Source organism: Sciurus carolinensis, chromosome 2, assembly GCF_902686445.1.
Source record: "Sciurus carolinensis chromosome 2, mSciCar1.2, whole genome shotgun sequence".
NCBI classification, from domain to species: Eukaryota; Metazoa; Chordata; class Mammalia; order Rodentia; family Sciuridae; genus Sciurus; species Sciurus carolinensis.
In genome coordinates, this window is record NC_062214.1 from 195,094,496 (window position 1) to 195,114,722 (window position 20,227).

The 20,227-nt window shown below is 55.7% G+C and overlaps 1 protein-coding gene across 1 annotated transcript in view; it reads left to right on the forward strand.

The window, feature by feature from the left end:
• Evl (Enah/Vasp-like) overlaps positions 1 to 20,227 on the forward strand; it is a 137,653-nt gene that overhangs the window by 95,860 nt on the left and 21,566 nt on the right. Inside the window, 1 exon segment of the mRNA XM_047539693.1 lies at positions 5,221 to 5,398. Coding sequence (XP_047395649.1) covers positions 5,221 to 5,398 — 178 coding nt within the window.

Here is a 20,227-nt window from a genome sequence, read left to right on the forward strand (position 1 = left end):
ATGATAAAAGGGTTAATTGAAAGGAAAGTCAGAGCAACCCTCACTTTGTATGCATCTGATACTATATGTTCTAAATGTAGAAAACAAAAATGGGCCAATCTGTAGGTTCTGAGAAATAGACCAATTCAGGAGCAAATGTGGAGAGTCTAATCATACCTCCAAGTAGTGGGCTGACCAGCAGTGAACAGTGGAAATTAGCAAAGGCATAGGAAACTCAGCCTGATTTGCATTTGTAGAAACTACCAGCAACAGCTGTATAATATTCAGTCTTCTCAAGTGCACATAAAACATTGACCAAAACCAACAGTGGGCTGGGCTGTGTCACAAGTCTTCAATGAAGATTAACAGCAAGCTGGCACAGGGCTTACCTACAGTCCCTGTCATGGGGCAAGGCGGGAGGCCACCAGAGCCCAGGAGTTGGAGACTGGCCTAGCAACATGGCGAGACCTCATCACAAAAGGGTGGCAAGTAAATCAGTAAAGATTGACAGTTTAGATTTGCATGGAAGATTTAGATTTGCACTGAAGATTTGCATTTTAGAACAAAATGCAGGGAAAACCTGCAGGCATTGGAGAAGCAGAGCTTCTTGAACAGGACCCAGGAAACTAACTGTAAAAGAAACCTTGTTGGGCTTCATTAAAATTGAGACTTTTCTTCATTAAAAAACTGTACTGGTTTGGGACTGAAGCTCAGTGGCAGAGTGCTTACCTAGCATGTGTGAGGCACTGGGTTCAATTCTCAGCACCACATATAAGTAAATAAAATAAAGGTCCACTGACAACTAAAAACTATTTAAAAAAAAAAAAAAGACTGTACTAAGAGTAAGAAAAGGTAAACCACAACCTGGGGAAGATACTTGCAATATGTAGGTTTAAATGAGACAAAGGATATATGTTGAATTCCTATAATTTAGCAAGAGACAGATTTTTTTCAGAATTGAACAAAAACCAAACTTGAATGAGGATTTCTTAAGAGAGCAGTGGAACACACCAGTGCGTGTATGAGAGGTCTCCAGGGAAGTCCAGATGGAAACTCCACTGTGGGCAGAGCACAGCTCACCCAGCACATGCAAGGCCCTGGGTTCCATCCCAGTGAAGGGACCGAGGGAGGAAACTGCAGTGACCGTACCCACACACCAAGAGGCCAGGACTGGGGACATTGACAACGCTGAGGGCCGAGCAACATGGCGCCTGTGTACTGCTGCTGGGAGGGAAGATTAGAACAGCAGCTTTGAAAAATTATTTGATTGAACCTAGTAAAATTAGATAACTATACACCTGCCACATAGCCCCTCTCCCTGGGGCATATGCAAGAGAAATGAGTGCCTATGTCCACTAGAAGACACTTTGAAAATATTCATAGCAGTTTTATTCATAACATCAAGATATGGAAACTAGCCAAGAGTCTACCTGCAGGAGAATGGAGAAGTTATTTGTGATTCAAAATGGAATGCATGGAGCAATCAAAAAGAATTAAGTGCCACACCTGTAATCCCAGCAACTCAAGAGCTGAGGCAGCAGATCGCAAGTTCAGGGTCAGCCTCAGCAACTTAGCAAGATCTAGTCTCCAAATAAAAAGGTCTGGGGACAAAGCACAGTGATCGCACCCCTGGGTTCAGTCCTCGGTACTGAAAAAAAAAAATTTGATACAGGCGATAGCATGGATGAATCTCAGGCAGTATGTGGAGTGAAAGAAGTCAGAAACAGAAGAATACACACCATGAGTTCATTTCTATGAAGTTCAAGGACAGGCAAGAGTTACTGAAGGTGTCAGAAGTCAGAAACGTGGTTATCTCTGCAGGGAGTGCTTGGAGAGGGGCACTAAATGAAGCCACCATATCCAAAAATGAACCTGCCCCACTGCAGTGTCTCCAAGGTCCCACAATGTTCTAAGCAGAGTCAACAGAGCAGTGGAAGCACCAGACAGGTACTGAGATGGAGCAACCAGCGGTCAGGTCTACCTGGCACTTGGTCACACAGGACCCCTTCCTGCAGATGGTCAAGTGACACGGTATGTGTCAGCAACACGTGTATCCAAAACACGCTGCATTGGGCTCTCCTTCTTTAGAGGGTTTAGAAGTGTATTTTCAAACAGTCAAAATAAGTTTTAAAATGGTCATTCCCTTCTAGCAGTGGTGCTCATAGAAGTGTCTCCTAACTCCTGTAGAAATGCATCTTTCCAAGAATATCCAGGGCAGAGTTGTTTATGATACCATCTTCATTTTACATATGAGGAGACCAACACAATGTGGCCAGAGTTACTCAACTAAAAGGCAGTAAAACCAGGATCTTAACCCAAACCCTTTGACTCGAAACCCCCTGCTTTCCTCGTCCCTGGTACAGTAACTGTCTCCACAGCACTTGTGGATTTGGGGTGTGAGTGAATGGCCCCGGAAGTGCTGGTGGGCAGCCTGTAGTCTCCAAGTGTAGACCCAACAGCAGTGGATGCCAGAGAGTGTGAGGTCAGAGGCCAGCATGTGCAGCCGAGGACCCTGAGAACTACAGAGCAGGGACGTGCCTCTTAGGAAGTCACTAGCCCCCTGAACCTCCAGCAGCCAGATCCCGTCCACGAGGCTCCAGAGGTCAGGGCAGACTGGAGGGGATTATGGGAAGAAGGGTCAGTCCATCCTACTGGTGGTAGGAGGCAGCTCCCCATCTTAGGCTGCAGGCCTGCCCTGCAATCCAGTCTCCTGTTAACCTTCCTGCAACCAGGGGCGAGTCTCCCATTCTCTGCAAGCTCAACTTCCCAACTATGAAAAGAGAAGATTAAATTCCATAATCCCAGTGAGTTTCCTTCAGTGATTTTCCGTATTCTGGGTAGGCACTGATCTCCTCCCCATTCTCCCCCACGTACATAACCAGCCAGAGATGCGGCACCCTAGGAGGCCAAGCCTCATTCCCCCAGCCTCCCCTCCAGTAGCTGAAGGTGGCTCTCACAAGGCCTGCCTGGGAGTCTTCTTCAAATTTGCTTTGTTATCCCTGGAACATTCTTCATATAATGTGGTTTCTAGACCTTTTCCCACTTAAAACATTTTCCTGTGGCTAGCTCCAGTTTGTTAATGTCCACTAAAGTGACCCAAAAACAGAAAACTGAGCACAGCTTCTGACAGACTCCCGCAGCAGAAAGGAGCCAGTTCTTACTGCCTGCACTCTGGTCACTGTTCTCTTAAGATGTCCCTGGACATCTTAAGCTTTAAGAGCTCTTGTAACTACCGTTACTTTGCAGTTCTCTTGATACGTGTGCTCCAGGAAGCCTCCACCCTTTCCAATGACCCAGAACTGCTCTCGTCACCTGGCTGCATACTGTTGGTTCCACTATGTGGACACGTGAATCTGTCCTCCTGGTGCAAGGAGCACCATAGAGAGCCAGGCAGGACTCTGCACAGACGTTGCTGGAAACATCTGCTGTCGGTATGTGGCGAGTGTGACAACTGTGTTCCCTGGCTCGCGTAGTGCACGTGCTCTCCCACCCGCCTGCTGCTCGCTCAGGAGGACCACACCCAGCTTCCACCTGGCCGAGTCGGGAGGAGCGCCCGTCCAGATGCTGCCCTTCCTCGCTGTCCTCCAAGTGTCACCTTTCCCAGCAGCGCCGTGGTGGGGGCAGGAAGGAGTGCAGCGTGCCAGAACCCTCGTGGTGTCTGAGGCATCTTAGTCACGTCCCTTTGGCCCCTCAGACCTCTTCCTGAGCTCACCATCCTGCAGGGGTGCTGTGGGGAGAGTGGTCACCAACCTGGGTCACAGAGCCTGGAAATCAAAGCCTTGCCAGATCCAAGAAGCATCTTGCACTACTCCTAAAGCAAACCCCGTCTGTCGAGTCCCCAACGGTGGCCATCAGCCTCATCTGGACTCTGCCTGCATTCGTGATTTATAGGGACCTTGATGTGTAGCAGCCACTGTGTGCCCTCACCTGTGCGAGACTTCACATTTCTAAGTGTGTCTGTGCGTGCACGTCTGTGTGTGGTACTGGGGATCAAACCAGGGGCGCCGTACCACAGAGCCACATCCACAGCCCTTTTTATTTTGAGACGAGGTCTCACTGAGTTGCCCAGGCTGGCCTCCAATTTGTGATCCTCCTGCATCAGGAGCGTAGCAGGGCTCATAGGCGTGTACCACCACATCAGCCTTCACAGACGTAACTTAATCCTCACAGGGCAGCATGAGGGCGCTGGACCACAGCTCTGTCATGTGCTTCCCATTTCACAGACCAGAACACTGGTAACTAGGAAGTTCCATTGTGTTAGGCCACATGACTCTGAGCTAGAGGGTCCAGCCCGCAGTGTCTTCTCCAGCCTCATGGCCTTCACTGAGTGCCTCTTGCTAGAGTCCTAAAGTACTTGGCACACTTCTCTTTCAAATGTCTGAGGAGCAGAAGCTCAGCAGCCAGACAGCTCACTGCTGAGTCTCTGCTGCTAACCCTGCGGGCCTCACTTGTGTCTGTCTCCTTTGCGTCTCTCCCTGCTGGCCCTGCTGTTGCTCCTGGCAATCAGGTGATGCTCATTGATTGATTAATAGTAAATACATGGACTGGGTTGTGGCTCATGGGTGGAACCCTTGCCTGGCACATGTGAGGCACTGGGTTCCATCCTCAGCACCACATAAAAATAAATATATAAAATAAAGGTGTTGTGTCCATCTACAACTAAAAAAAAATTTTAAATAATAATAATAAATTCATTCACAGTGCTATGTATCTGTGCGCCACATTAACTTTTCCAAGTTGACCTTTTAACTAATTAGTCTTCCATGATGCTTTCTAAGCACCAGACAGTAGGCAGAGGGCTGCGGGAGGAGAAATGACTTGCAGAAGACAGGTGCCCGCAAAGGAGCTCTAGGTCCAGAAGACACAGAGAAGGTGTGGATAAGATGCCTAGCACTGCGTGATCCTCACACCTACCCACAGGGACATGTCATCATCCGGCTTTGTAATTGGACAACCAGCCCCAGAGAGGGGCAGCGCCCACCACGTGCAGCACTCCTGAAGGGCATGGCCCCAAAGACCCAGGGCCAGGTCAGCCAGGCCTGCCATTGGGGCAGCTTCAAGCGTTACATGGCACGGAGTTGCTCGGCCCTCGCTGTGCTGCAGGCCTGGCCTGACGGGAGCCTGGTCGTGCTCCTCTGCTCAGCATCCCTCCCGCACCCTGCGTCTAGGGGTCTCCTTGCACCCACAGCTCCTGTCAGCTCACATACATGTCTCTTACAGCAGGTCTCCCTTTCTCCCCAGGTTGTGATCAATTACTCCATCGTGAAGGGGCTGAAGTACAATCAGGCAACACCGACCTTCCACCAGTGGCGCGACGCCCGCCAGGTCTACGGCTTGAACTTTGCAAGTAAGGAAGAGGCGACCACGTTCTCCAACGCCATGCTGTTTGCCCTGAACATCATGAATTCCCAGGAGGGAGGTAAGCAGGGCTCTTTCTCAGCCTGGTGCTGAGACCTCTCTGTCCTTCCTGTACCTGGCGCTGCTACTGCATGGAGTGATATTGTGTGAGTCCTCAGACAAACTTGCTGCCCGACCTCAGGTGTAGACAGATATTAACTGTGTGAAGGAGGGAAGACTGAGAGGGTATTCTTGGGGGGTGGGCACCGGGGCTTGAACCCACTGAGCCACATCCCCCAGCCCTTTTTATCTTTTATTTTGAGACAGGGTCTCACTAAGTTGCTGAGGGCCTCAGTAAGTTACTGAGGCTGGCCTCAAACTTGCACTCTCCTGCTCCAGCCTCCGAGCCGCTGGGATTAGTTGCGCCTGTATCCGTTTGCCATCTGTGAGATACATGCTTGCACCGATGTGCTCCTGAAGCTGCACATTCAGATCTGTTTTATCTTGGCCATCCTTCTCCCATATTCTAGAGCACATCTTTGGCACGAATCGAGGGAACAATCAACAGTTTATTCCTGAATTCGATTATCCATATGTTTAATGAATGTTTGCTAAATACTCGCTGAGTGCCCGAAACTGGCTGGGCAGAAGAGATAAGAAGTCTCCCCCGAGGCACATCCCGGGTGTTCCGGGCAGATGGTACCTGAACCTGTGATTGCAGTATGTGCTCTGATAAAGCTACACACAGGGCACTCGGGGAACAGAGGAACAGCAGCGGGTGACTTCCCATGTGGGTCACCAAGGGAGGCTTTGACAGCAGTGGTGATGTCTCAGCTGGGGAGGTGAGGGGTCAGGACTTCTCCAGACAGGTGCGCATGGGTGTCCCGGGCAGAGGACCTGCCCCTCAGGGGCTGAGGACACGCAGCACCCCGGAGCTTGGTGCAGGTAGGGAGGAGGCTGCAAGGACTCCGGAAGGGCGGGCCTGCACGAGAGCGCCCTGCACACCTGCAGGACAGCGCGGGCTGAGGCGAGCAGCTGGCGCACAGCAGTAAGCAAAGATGCCAGGCCACGTGCGGCTCTCAGCGTTCACGCGGCGCCAGTTTCAGAGGGAGGGCTGAGGCCTCCGTCAGATGCTGTGATTGCCCCAACGGGGCCCTGCCATCTGCTGGGATCTCACCTCTAGAGCTGGGTGGTTAGGAACCTGAGTCTGGTTCTGCCACTTGCTGTCTGAGGAAACCCCGGGCAACTTACCTAGTTTTCTGTGCCTCCGAGTCCCTACCTGTAAAACGGGCAGACAGGGTTGTTTTTATGTGAAGACGAGCTAGAAGGTAAACACCTAGCAGGCCACCGGGCACATACTGTCACTCAGTGTTGGTACTGTTGGCGTCAGTGCCTTCATTATTGCTGCTGCAGCTAGACTGAGGAGGGGAGTGGGGAGACGCGGCGCTCCTGGTGCTTAGTGCCGTGGGGCCTGAAGTGTGGGAGCGCTGGTGTCCGGTTAAACCGGGCTAGGCTCCGCGCTTAATGAGGGACAACTTGAGCTTACCTCCTGGGTTGCTCACAGAGGGTGATTACAGAGGCCTTTCCCTGCGAGGCAGGCCGGGTGTGCAGGTTTTCTGTCTAGAACCCAGAATGTATAGTAAGGAGCTCCCCAGCTAAGCAGTGTTGAGTGACGGGCGCAAGGCCTGAAGCTTTAGTGGTACAAAAACATGTTTATGGGACTGTCTTTTTTCTACCAAGAGCCTTGAGCTTTGTGGCGGAGTGAGCCGAGTTTGATGTTTCTGATCTGAACGTACCTCCCTGCCCCTGGGATGTGGAAGCGGTTTTCTCGGTACATATAGTTACATTAGGGGACAAAAAAGGGGCTTAAATTAGTCAGATTCTTCTTTCAAAGCAAGTGCTTAGATTAAATAAAAACTACTAGTCTTTTATTAAATTGAGTACATCATAAGTAAATCAGTTAATCCTGCCCTCATTTCCAGGTAAGGGCCCAGGCCCATCAGGAGGACCTCCCTTAGCAATGTCAGGCAGTGAGTCAGGTGCAGAACCCGGCCTCCTGTGCGGCTGGAGATTGAATGAGCGTCTGCTGGGGCAGGGACGGAGCCAAGTCTGGTTGTGGACGTGCGTATAGTTGAGCGTGCCTGCCTGGAAACTTTCTTGAGTGGTTGTCCATTCTGGTTCGGCAGGCTGTGGCTTCCTTTGAACAGATCAGAGATCCTGGGACCCACCGGGAATCAACTTTCCTTCAGTGGGTTATAAACCTACCTACAGGACCACACACAATCCAGTGCATGAAGCTCCATGGGCTTTTACACATGTGTATCCCAGGACCTCTGCCTGCCCTGGCAGAGAGTGTCCCAAGCACCTTGGTCCCAGCTGAGGCGGTACACGGTCCACCTCCCGTGGCAGAGCTGTTCGAATGATCATATGACGTGCAGTTGTGAGGGATCGTATGGTTGTTAGTAGCGAGGTGTCTTGCAGAGAGGGTGCGGGGCCAGGTGGTGCTGGGCCGCTCGCACACCGTGCCTTCCTGCCCCACAGCAGTCTCAGGCAGATGTCTGGCTCCTGGGCTTCCCAGGGCCACTCCTCAGATGCCTCTGGACCCTGGTCCTCGAGTGTGGTGCTCTCCACCTGCTACAGGATGACACCTGAGTGACATCCCTGTCCTCCAGACTAGGAAGCTGTGGCTCCAAGATGCCCCTGTGCCCCACAGCCACAGAATTAGCTGGAACTCCAACCCACAACTCACTCGTTCACATGGTTTTACCATCTGTGCTGAAGGGCCGGGCCAAACTTCAGTCTCTTTCCTTTGTTCCTTTCTGCCCCTCTCCACAGTGAAACCCACTGCCGGCCAGGAGTCCTGGCATTATTCTGGAGTAGGAATGGGTACAAAGAAGTAATGTTTTTTGCTGCTTAACTTCTACATGGAAGAGACACTCAGGCCTTTGACCCTGGAAAGATCTGTTTTTCTGACATTTTTACTTGGTGTCCACAAAATCTATCTTCCTATGGCAATGAGTTCTTCAACTTCAGACCCACCCTGGGGAACCTAATTTATCTAGTAGAAAAAGAAACAGACCAGACAGATGGCAGCTGAGGACCACCCTGGTGGAAGGAAACGGCACAAGACCTGTGTTAGGGTCCTACAGGACCAGGTGGCTCTGTGCTCAGGAACATCTCAGTGGTGGGGACATTCCATCTCTGGCTTCCTAGGGCCTTTGCTACAAAAATGGACATTAGCCATCTTCTGGGATGAGGGGCGCTCTCTTCTGAGCGAGCAGGAAGAAGTGCCAGGTGTTCATTGGCTCTGGGCCCCACGGGTGGAAACACTGCTATAGCCTAACTGGGTCACAGGGGGTCCACTCTACAGAGCACGGCTGCAGACGATGCGACCCAGCTTTCCTGGGTGTTGTGTGACACGGCAAGGCGTGACGGGCCTGGACAGTGCCCAGGCCCAGGTGGAACTTGGGCCTGTTGGCCTCGTGGAAGATGAGGCGGTGATAATAGTAGTGGTAACTCCTAGGCCTTCCCTCCGTGGCCTGGAGTTCTGTTTCTGCCAGCCTACTTCTTCGTGTGCCCCCTCCCTACCCTTCTTAAGGACAGGCTCCCACCAAGTGGCCTAGTGAGGCCAGCCCAGCAGCCCCGCAGGCCTCATTGGTATAGAGGGCACTTTCCCAGACCCAAAAGCGCTTACTCCTTGGCTTGCATTTCCAGTGTGGGTCGGGCCAGCTGCTGTGACATACTTACTCAGATGGGGTCTTGGGATCCACAACAGGGACGTGTCTGCCAAATCTTCAGTAGGACAGAAGTTTGGGGTTTCTAGTTTAGAGTCCCCTGCTTCTCTACTTCTGCTGCTTCCGGGGTCAGGGGAAGCCACCAGCTCCTGCTCCTGCTGCTGCTCCTGGGCTGTGCCCCCCGGCAGTCGCCTCACCTAGAAGACAGTGATCCTGGCTCATGGCAGGGTTCCAGCCCCTGCCCAGTGGCCTGCCCAGTCATCAGTTCTTGAACTGCTGATACCAACTCCAGAAAGCTCCCTCGGACTTCCTCCGCGTGCACTGCTGCTGGGCGCCCGCCCAGCTCACTTTCCCTCCCCGCCTACAGATGGTTCTCTTCCCAGGCATCAGGTCATGGTCCGGGAGCCTTAGAGAGACTGCTCTTCTGTGTGCTTTTGAATGATAGCAGCTGACTCACACATGACCTGCACCATGTCACTTCTGTGGGCCTTAGATGGGGACATCTGTGAAAGGGCAAATCTGGACTTGATCTCTACCTCTTCAGGTCATTCCTGCCCTGATGGATCATTGATGTATGTGGTCTAGGCTTGATAATGCTAGTTCCCCTCAGACACTGCCAGCACAGCCACTACCAGGGCAGCTGTGGCCTTGTGAGGAGCCTGGAGCAGGAGGCTGTTCCTACTTCCTGAGGGGCCAGGCACCTCCCAGGAGCAGGCACTGAGTGAACCAGGCTTTATTCACCTAAGGACAAGAAAGGGGGAAATTACCTGTAACGCTATACAGAGCCCAGAGCTACTGCCACTAACACTGGGGCATCACCCCAGGCCTTCGTATTCATACAGGAGGGAGTGGCAGTTCCCCAGCACAGCCTACACTGTCCTACAACCTGCTAAAACCTAACGAGATGCAGATTGGGCCCCTGCCAGCCTCCTGGCCCAGAGCTTCTGAAAGCCCCTAAGTTCCTGGGCAGCAGGAGTGACAAAGGAAGCATCCCTTGTACCATGTGTGATCTTAGCCCCTCTTCCTGACACCAGAGCTGCTAAGACCCTTGGAATTTCTGGAGTGAAAGGGTGTCGTTTTATAAGTTAATGTGCTGGTGGCTGGAAGCTAGATTGCTAGAGTCATGCCACCATGACAGTTAGAACTTTCCACCCACCCCATGACCTCCAGGAAGAAGGGCTGGGGACTGAGCCAAACACCCAGTGCTGATACGTCATCAGTCACACCTACCTGAGGGACCTCCTTAGAAACCCCAGGCAGGGGTACCGGACAGCTTCTGAGTGGGAGAGTACTTCTGGGTGCAGGAGGATGATGCCTCCACACCCTGGGGACAGAAGCTCAGGGTCTTCTGACCTCACTCTGTGCACCTCTGCATCTGGCCATTCATCTGCACCCTTTTAATAACTCGAGGTCTCCCTGAGCCGTGGGAGTTATGGAGCAAGTTGTCAAACTTGAGGAGAGGTGTGGGAACCCACTTGAAGCTGGTCAGACAGAAGCCTGGGGACCTACTACTGCAATTGGTGCCTAATGGGACCAGTCCTGTGGGACTGAGCCTGTAACCCCGGGTCTGCACAGACTTTGGTAGTTGGTGTGAGAATTGAATTAAATTGGAGGACACACTCAGTGTCCACAGACGCCCCTGTGGAGGGTGTCACAGTGCTGTGCTCTGGGTGGAGGAACAGGTCTCCTAGGCCTGTCTTTCTGTGCCAAGGGGCATGGGCCCCACCCTCTGTGCAGCCCGGGGCTTCGTGGAACACAATGTAGAGACACGAGGTTAGCAGCCTTCGGTTTTCTTTTTGTTGTTTTCCTTCTTGAGACTATCTTGTCCAGGCTGGCATCAAGCTCTGGCCTCAGACCTGGGCTCAAGTGATCCTCCAGCCTCAGCCTCCCAAGGAGCTGGAACTACGTGCACACCACGGTCCCTGGCTGGACCTTCTGCTTTCAAACACGTTGTCTGTCCCAGTGCTTCACCTCTGCGTCCCTGCAGCAGTGGGCATTCCATGGTTGTTTGTCCCTCTGCACAATTGTCCACTTCTGTCCTGGGGCACATTTCCGAGTCAGACAACATGCACTTTCAATGCCCTACCAAGTGCCTTCCAGAATGAATATCTTAGTTCTGTGCAGCCCAGGGGTCACTTGCCTGCACCTTCATAGTGCGAGGCCTTATGACTCCCATCAATCTTGGTCCACGTGAGAAGAGGGAAAGCATTTTAGTTTGCTTTCCTTTTTTCTTTAGGTAGTAGATGTCGTTCAGGTCTCCCTCCTCCCGGCCACACCCTCGGCCATGCCTCTGGCTGCTCCTTTGCTCATGTTTGACTAATTGGTTATAAATGTGGAAAACACCATCTTGAAGCTTGAGTTATCTCATGGGCCGTGCCTCCTGGTTGGTGAAACTGGCCTCTGGTTCCCCGGTGGACATCCTGGGAATCTGCTGCTCTCCACACCATCCCTGGGGAGTCGTCCCCTTTCCCAGCAGATCCTCAAAGCCTGCCCCTTCCATCCTCACTCAGGCTCTCCCTTTATGTGGGGGTCTTTATGACCCTTGCAAAGCTCCCATCGTGATGAGGAAGAGCTAGTTATGTCTTGAAAATACTAATAACAGCAGCAGTACCAATGATCTTCATGGCAGAAGTCTGGTCGCCTGCTAGAGAAAGGGTTCCTGGAATGAGTCACTGCAGAGACCTGAAAAAGAAACCTGGCCCTTCCGCCATGCAGCCCAGTCCCTCCTGAGCTCCACTGACAGACCAGTGGAGGGTCTTGGAGTGTTGACCTTGGAGTGGCCTCTCTGGGTGCAGGAGAGGAAGTGGGGCCTCACCGAGGGCTTTGGAGGTACACGTGCTGCAGAGAGCCCAACCTCTGCCAACCCCAGTCCACGCCGCTGCCTCCCATGGGGCAGTGTGGCCAGCATCCCCGCCTCTGCCATCTCTCACCACGCACTTAGTGTGCTTCCTGCAGGCACCCTTTGGTGCAGTGTGCCCAGCCTGTTGGCCCTATAGGTGGCAGGTTTGTGCTATCTCATCCCCTCTGCCTCTAAGCGCGCACAGGGGAGATGCTTGGCAGCCACCCAGAGTCCAAAGTCTGCCCTGAGCTGCCCTGGCCTTTCCACCTTCTGGAACTCAGCAGCCCGGGGCAGACTCCAGGTTCTCTTCTCCTAGACTGGGACTCAGGAGGCTGACCCTAGTCCTGGCCCCACCATTCCCTGGCCGTGTGACCTCCCTCAGGTCAGGTGCCTCAGTGTCCTCCCTGGGATGCGGAATGCTGCTTGTCCTCCAGTCTGACCAGTCTAGCAGCCCTTCTCTGTGGTGCCCACTGAACTGCCATCTGCTCTGGGGACCAGAGGCCATGGTGCTGCAGGAAAGCAGGAGACCTGGGCTAGGCCTGGCTGTGCTGCCTAGGTACGTAGTAGGGACTCGGGCAAACCCCTGCCCTTTCCTGGGCCTTGGCTTCCTTTTCTCCGCAGTGGGAGATGATGGGCATCAAAGGTTCCAGGGCACACGGCTCAGCACAGATGTGGAGGGCTGCAGCGTGACCAGTGTACGATTAGCAATAGCAGCTTGGCCTAGACCCACTGGAGGCAGGAAGACGCCTGCGCTGGCAGAGTCTGAGCCCCAGCAATGTCCAGCCCTCTGCGAGTCCACCAAGTCGGCGGGAGGTCAGGAGTCTGGCCTTAGTCTGCTGCTTACCTTGGGGCAGTGATGCTCCCACCTCTCGGCATGGCCCTGGCAGGCCCCTGGCCTGTGTCCTGGTGGCCTCTGCTCATCCTTAGCATTGCTGTGTGGCGCCCTCTCAGCTGTGAGCACAACACCAGTGTTCCTCCGCCTTGGACCCTTAGCCGGGCTAGACTGTGAGCTCCTTGGGGCAGGTCCCTTGCTTCCCCAGTCTGTGTCCTGCGCCCAAGAGAGAGAGTGACGTGTCAGCAGGAATGGAGTGTGAGTGAGTGGACTCACCCGTTCCTCCCGTGTCCTGTGCGCCTCGCAGACCTGAGGCCACCTGACCCACCTCCTGCCCTGTGGACCGAGAGGAAGTTCCTGACCAGCAGCACTGCGGCCTGTGAAACTGGGCTCAAGGTGAGGGGTGCTATCTGTGATTGAGGGACATGGTCAGTGGAATTGTCTCACACAGACATCGCACCCGTCACCTTGGCCTGCTAAGCTTCGCCCCAAACCGAGGACCACCTTCCCGCCAGCCGCCTGGAGGAACGTACCCTGAGGCGCGCTACAGAAGGAGCACCCCACGTGGCCTCAGACCAGCGTGCCAAGGATGCACCTGGGGCAGCCTTTCTCCATCTTAGAGTGGGTCCCGGGGATGTGTGTCGAGTCCGTGTTTGTAAAAGTTCTTTATCACTGAAAGTTACTTCAACAATCTAAGTCCCTCTTTAGAACGACGTGCGTAGGTCACTGTCAACCTCTGCTCACGCGACAGAGCCGGATGGCACTCTGAGGGCAGCAGGCCTGGCCCATGGGGCTGGAGCCCCTGGTGAGGCATGACCAGCAGCATGGCAGAGTGCGCAGATCCAGGCAGTTCATGTTCAGATCAAGGTCTGAGGAGCGTCTGCACCTGGCCTGCGGTTCCCTCGTACTGGCAGTGGGATGTGTCCCCTGGGGGTGGCCCTAACATTCCACATGGCCACTGTCATCCTTTAGGGACCATCTGCTCATTTGTAATTTACCCCCTAGAAAAGAACGGCTACCTCCTTCCCCTTCCACCAGCCCAGGGTTCTCTCCTGTGGCAAGACTGCTCCAGGCTTCTCACCACGTCTTCCACAGGTACAGCCTGGGCTCCATGCCCAGTCAGGGCCGTTGTGGAGCATGGCCACACCAGTGCCTGCCTGGTGCACCCAGTGGGCAGCTCCTAGGAGGGTCAGTGAGAGCCAGCTAGGGCCAGCCCCTGTGGTCAGCACAAATGACTGATAGGGCACAGACTGGAGACAGGTGACCATGCTGTCCCTGGCTGTCACAGAGCAGCTGTGAAGGGTGAACGAGCCTCCGTTTCCTCATCTTTCATGTGGTCATCTTAACCACCTCAGGCTGTCATGATAAGGTAGTTGGGAGTGTGGTCTGTACGCTGTAAAGTAGAGGAGAATACAAGCTGTGCTGTTCCTGGGGACCCGAGTCCCCAGACACTGCCCTGGGCTCGCACCCCCAGCACTCTCTGCAGCGAAACCCAGGGCTGAGCTGTGACTCCTGCAGAATGGAGCAAGGCCTCTCCATGCCCTCGTGTGCTGCCAGGCTCCCTGGGTTTTCACAGCATCCCTGAGATTGTCAGGGACAGGGGACTCGAGGCGGCACACCCAGCTGAGTGACTTGCCTAGTGAGAGCCCCCAGGCGACCTGGAGCCGGGTCTCCTGGTTCCCAGTCCAGGAGCAGGCTGCCAGCCCACACCTCTAAGCCACAGCCTTTCTTGGTTGTTGAGGACATCTAACCAGGCCCATCTTGTGAGGTGGGTGCCCGTGTCTTCTAAAGTCAGTGAGGATTCCCTAATACTCACACAGTATGCAGTCTCTTTCCTGAGAACGGTGTTCATGAGTAGGGCATAGTGGTGCTCACCTGTGATCCCAGCTACTCAGGAAACTGAGGCAGCAGGGTCACAAGTTCAAAGCCAGACTGGGCAACTTAGTGAGGCCTGTGTATAAAAAAAAAAAAGAAAAGAAAAGAAAAAAAAAACAAAGAAGAAAAAAAATTCACAAGTAGCCTTCTGTCAGCTTTAGCTCATACAGCATGAGAGCCAGCTCAAATACGTCAGTAAGGAACTGTCCCCAGGCCCAGAAACCAAGTGCTGCCAGTGGGGTGCAGCTTTTGGTTTCTAAAATGGACAGGTGTGGGCAGGGGGCCTGCCTGCCTCTGTGGACGAGCAGGTCCTTGCAGTAGCCACCTACTCCACCCGCCTGCCCCAGAGCCCAGCCCTCCTGCACCTCCTGGGCACAGCATGACAATGGGTCTTTTCAGATCTTGACCAGCTCAGTCCTTGCTCAGAGCTCCCCTGCTTCAGTCTCACTCAGAAGGGACCCAGATCCTGCTGAACCCACAGGGCCCTACTGGCTGGCGCTCGCTTTCTTCCTCGCGTGTCCGTGTCACTAGGCAAGTGCTCCCCCACCCAGCTACACCCCAGCCAGGTATTCATTTACTTACTTATTTTATTTGTTGTTTTTTTTTTTTTTTTGAGACAAGGTCTCCCTACGTCGCTGAGACTGGTCTCAAACTTGCCATCCTCCTACCTCAGCCTCCGAGTAGCTGGGATAATAGGCGTGTCCACTGTGTCTGACCCCTGGCTGTCCTGTGCTGGTTTCCTCCTGACTCGCCCTCACCCACCCCATTCCAGTCCCCAGCCTCCTCACCATTCCCCAGACATGCCAAGCAAGCTCCTGACTCAGGGACCACACCTTCGTGTCCCCTCTCCCTTCCCCCGGACGGAGAGGTAGCCATCTTGGGCAGGCCCTCACGTGCCAGCCCGACTCCTCACTCTGGCGCTTTGCCTCTGCGTTGTCTTTCCTGTTACCGTCTCTCCTCTCCAGAGTGCAAGTTCTGGGGAGCAGTTTCTTTGCGCACCATGTCCCAGGGCCTGCACCGTGGTATTTGATGAATGCTGAGCATCTCCTCTGGGCTTTACACCAGCTCACAGGGGCAAGGACATGGGCCTGTGCTCACGGAGCTCACAGCCAGGTGCAGAAGAGACTGTACAGGGTGTCCTGTGCCAGGAGCAAAGGATAGAGCCACAGAGGCAGGCTGAGCTGGGGCTGGCAAGCCTGGTCAGGGTCCTCAAGGATGGATCCACGCTGGCCAGCCGGAGAGGAGAAAAGAGTAGTCCGACAGAGGAAGCAGACTGCGCAGTGGCGCAGGCACGTGGTGCCACCTGCAGAAGCACTGCCCATCCTGGGTGCGGGGGGAGGGGAAGGGAGACTTGAGGAGTGGGCTCAGGCCTGGGGGTGGGCTTTCACCTGGAGCTTTGAGGGAGGTCCAAGAGTGCCTGAGAGAGCCAGGACTCCGATTCCATCCTGCCAGAGCGGAGGAGACAGGCAGGGCAGGCAGCTGGAGTTTAGGAGGCCTCGACCCCAAAGCACGGTTTCCCATGCAAACCAGTGGGAGCCACCACTCTCTTGGCCCAGAAGGAGCGGACAGGAGCTGTGCTTCCTCATGTTTACTTTGTGAGCATAGGCTCGAGGGGACCAGCCTCCTCAGAGACCTGTTGGGAGCGTTAGAAAGCCCCCAAATGAGAGCACCTGAGCCTTGGCTCTAGACAGCAGAGGAGATGCACACAGGAGACCATGTTCAGGAGAGCCAGCATTTCATGGAGACTCCTGGAGGCGGAGAGCAGGAGTAGGGGACAGGGATGCTCTTGTGAGAGGACGCCCACCTGGATTCCCTCCCGAACCATCTGTGACAGGCCCTGCCTCCGGGAGAGGGGACAGAAGAAGAGAGGCCTTTGCAAGTGAGTGAAAGCTCAGGGTGTCAGTAGCAAGCGCAGACCCGGGCCACACAGAGTACGCCACCCCGGAGAAGTAGGAGACAGAGGCAGGGAGGCTTCTGCCTGAGCAGGCAGGAGGTGTCACAAGGCAGAGAGCCACCTGCCGGCTCCACAGACACCAGGTTGGGGCCAGTCAGCAGCGTGCAGACCAGCCTGCCACACAGAAGACAGGCATGGCAGCACCGAGGCCTGTGGCATGGCTGGGTGGAGGGTGGAGGACCCAGAGCCGTGGGGCAGAATGGCCCCAAGCAGGCTGGAGGGGTGACCTCGTGCAGGCAGCTGGCCGGGCTGGGAAGGAAAGTGGGAATGACTGAAATGGGTTTGGAAAGAGCAGAAGTGATGGTAAGAAAGGGGAGCCCGGGGGCCGCGAGGCCTGTGGAGGGCAGGGGAGCAGGCTCGAAGCCACACCCTGCCCAGCAGCTCTGCCCGGTCGCCTGTTCCCTTCGCCTGCACACCTACCCTGTGCATCCATCATGGTGGGAAGCCTGTGGTGAGCCCACAGGGCTGGACAGCACTAGGGGCCTTGGAGCTTGCAGGAATCAGGTGGACGGGAGGGTTCTGATAGGTTAGCAGGAGCTTCATTAAAGATTGACGTGGTGAAGCCCGTTGGGCAGCTGGACCGAGTATCAGTTACTGCTATACCGGCCAGGCAGCTGCAGAGGGAGAGGTAGGTGGCCAGGATGCAAGAGGCGCCTCGCGGATTGTGCCGCGGAGCCTTGCCCGTAATGGTCAGCAGGGAGTGGACCCTTCACTGTTTCTGCTTCTGCCACTGTGACTGCACCGTGCTTTGCAGAGTGACCTGTAGGTGACGAGAGCTGCTCCTCTCCTCCCTGCTGCCTGGCCTCTCCTTTCACTCCCACCAGCTCCTGGGGTGGAGGGTGGGGGCAGGAGCGCTGGGCATTGGGACGGGTGTCTGTCACTACCGACCGCAGGGTTTCAGTGAGGTCCTTGCAGCAGTGGCAGGGTAGACTCAGCGTCATGGCTAGGCCTAGGCGGCTCTGCTGGCTGGAGACTCGAGCCGCCTTGGGGAGGCTGCTCACCATTCTGAGCCTCAGTTTCCCTACACAGGAAGAAGGGCCAGTAAGCCCCACCCTGGAGGACTGGGGGGTTCATCATCAAAAGTGCTGAAGGTGCTTTGTGGACTGTAAAGGTGTGAAAGGTTGTTAATGCGGTTATTTTTTGAGGTCAAGGTTTGTTTCATGTTGTGAAATGAGCGTATTAGGAACCGGGGAAGCTGCCTCCCCAGGCGGCACCTGAGCAGGACTGCACCTGTGGGGCTGGGTCCTAGCCCTGGCTGCCCTGGCATGGGTATGACCTCGGCAAGCCCCTGCCCTGTCCTGGGCATCAGGACCCCTCCTTGTAAGGAGCCGGGGCCGGGGCCAGGGGCCAGGGAAGGGGTGTTGCTCACTGGCACCAGGGCCGCCAGGCTCACGCCTTCACTGCAGGGTTACAAGAGGCCTTTCCTCTGCTGCGCCACGTTGGGAGCACAACCGTGAGGACAGAGGGAGCCGCGCCCCAGGCGCCCAGGCGAGGGCTCTCTGAGTGCCTCCCCACATGGCCGCACAAGCTGCCCACTAGCATTTTACAGCCCGCACTCTCAGGCCCAGTGTCACCCAATAGGTGCCAAGGAGCTGGGCTGTCACTGCCCTCACAGGGCCAGAGCTCAGGTATGAGGGTCTGTGGCTGGAGTTCCAGAGGCTGGCACCGTGACCTGCGTGGAGCTTATCAGCCTCTGTGAGCCTAAGCTCATGTGGCGAGGGCCGAGCAAGAAAGGCTGGAACGCTCAGTTCCTTCAGCAAGCTCGGCGGGTGGCAGTCAGGTACCACAGGCGGGGACAGTGACTGCTTTTGTTCCTAGACAGGCCGGCTGCTTGTTTGGCAGTGTGCTGCGGGGAGCAGAGCCCCGCAGGGAGGTGTTCCTCCTGGGCACCCGTCCAGCTCCACAGCCGAGTCCTGTGTGGCCTGACCAGGCAGCTCTCAGGGCAGTGGCCAGGCCAGGGCTTAGACCCTGGTCACGACTCCATCCCTCTTGGATGCTGGCCTTCTTGCCAGAGGAGTGGCACCCTTGAGGGAGCTGTAGCCAGGCTCCATCCAGGATGAGGGCCTCCCGGAAGGAGAGAAAGGAGCCAGCCCGAGGGACGGAGAGAGCCGAGGGAGGGTGCTCAGGAGCTCTTGGGCCTCTGCCCAGCTCAGGCCAGGTGGCTGCCGTTAACCAGCCAGAAATTCCATCAAGCATCACCGAGCAGGTGCTGGATGCTTTGTCTCCGACACTCCTGGGATCTCAGGTTCCCTCTTCTCAGGAGGCCAAGGGATGCCTTTCCTATAGAGATGAACTGGAAACCAAGCCTGTCCCTCTGTCCCAGAGGAGCTGGGGGCTGGCGTCCACCGGCCTGCACAGTGTGCAAGGGTGGCAGGAGGAAGGCCTCCTCTGCAGGAGTCAGTGGTGCCCCACCCGTCTGCCCACCGGGGCCGTAGGCGTGTGAACCAAACCACAGCACCCTCCAGAGGAGCCCACCGTCTGCCGCCTGCACCGGGCCCTCGCTCACTCCCTAGGTGCTGCGTGCTGCTCGGGCACAGATCCAAACGGGGGATCCCACGATGCCCGGGAGCCACAGAAGCAACTTGGCAGATTTCCTCCTATGTCCTTCTGAGTCGAAGGGCTCGGGGGCTGCACGGTCCGTGGTCCATCGTCCTCCTTCAGGGGAGGCAGGTCTGGAGGGGAGGACCTTCCCGCGGCACCTAAGTGCTGAGTGGCAGAGGTCCTCAGAGGTCACCCTGAGGCAGCCCAGGGTGGGCAGAGGCTGAAAGGCAGGAAGGAGGGCCAGTGGGCGCACTAGACGGTACAGCACAGGTCCCACCAGGCCAGCTCGTGTTCCTGATAGGCCTCTGCGGGCAGTCCTGGCCAGATGGGTGTCAGCAGAGGAGGCAGACCCTATGCCGTGAGGGCAGCCTGCCCCGCTGGGCCAGCCGCTCCTTCTCCTGGCCCACCTCTCCTAGGCGCCACGACGCAGGGGCACAGCAGCCGTGAGGCGCAGTGTTGAGAGGCTGCGGTATGCCACCTGCCAGCTGCCCAGGAAAGCACTGGCCAGGGTGCTGCGGGCAGGGGTCGCCTCCTCTCCTGTGCCTCCTGCCTGCCCCTGGCCCCTTTCCTCCCGTTTGCCCTGTCCCTGCAGTCAGGTGGCTCAAGGAGGCAGGAGCTCCAGAGTCCTCTGTCCTGGTTAAACCCGCTCCACTCTTGACCTGCTGGGGCCCGAGACCCTGTGGCCTCAGGCCTCCAGGTCTCCAGGGACGCACTGGAGCTCGCAGCACCGCTCTGGGACGAGCGTGAGGAACCCCGGTGTCCTTCGGGAAGCCTCTGCACAGGACCCGGTACAGAGGCTGATAAACCGAGTCCTCTCTTCCCAACCATCCCACTGCATTCTCCTGCCACCTCTGCTGGCCACCTCCAGCTGACCACCTCACCTGCTGCCTGTCCAGGGCTGCGGGACACAACCTCCTGCTCAGCCCAGCTGCTCTGGCTCTGAGAGCCTTCTGGGGGCCCTGGACTAAGAGCATGTCGCCTACTCTAGTCTCGGCCATTGGTTGGAGATCCTGGGACAGTTTTCCTGAGGCCGCCATTCCTTCCATCCGCGTGTGACTGAGCCCCAGGAGCTGCGTGAGTGCGGGGAGCGCGGAGGCCGGATGCGGTTGTGTTGGCCAGACCGCTGGAACTGCTGG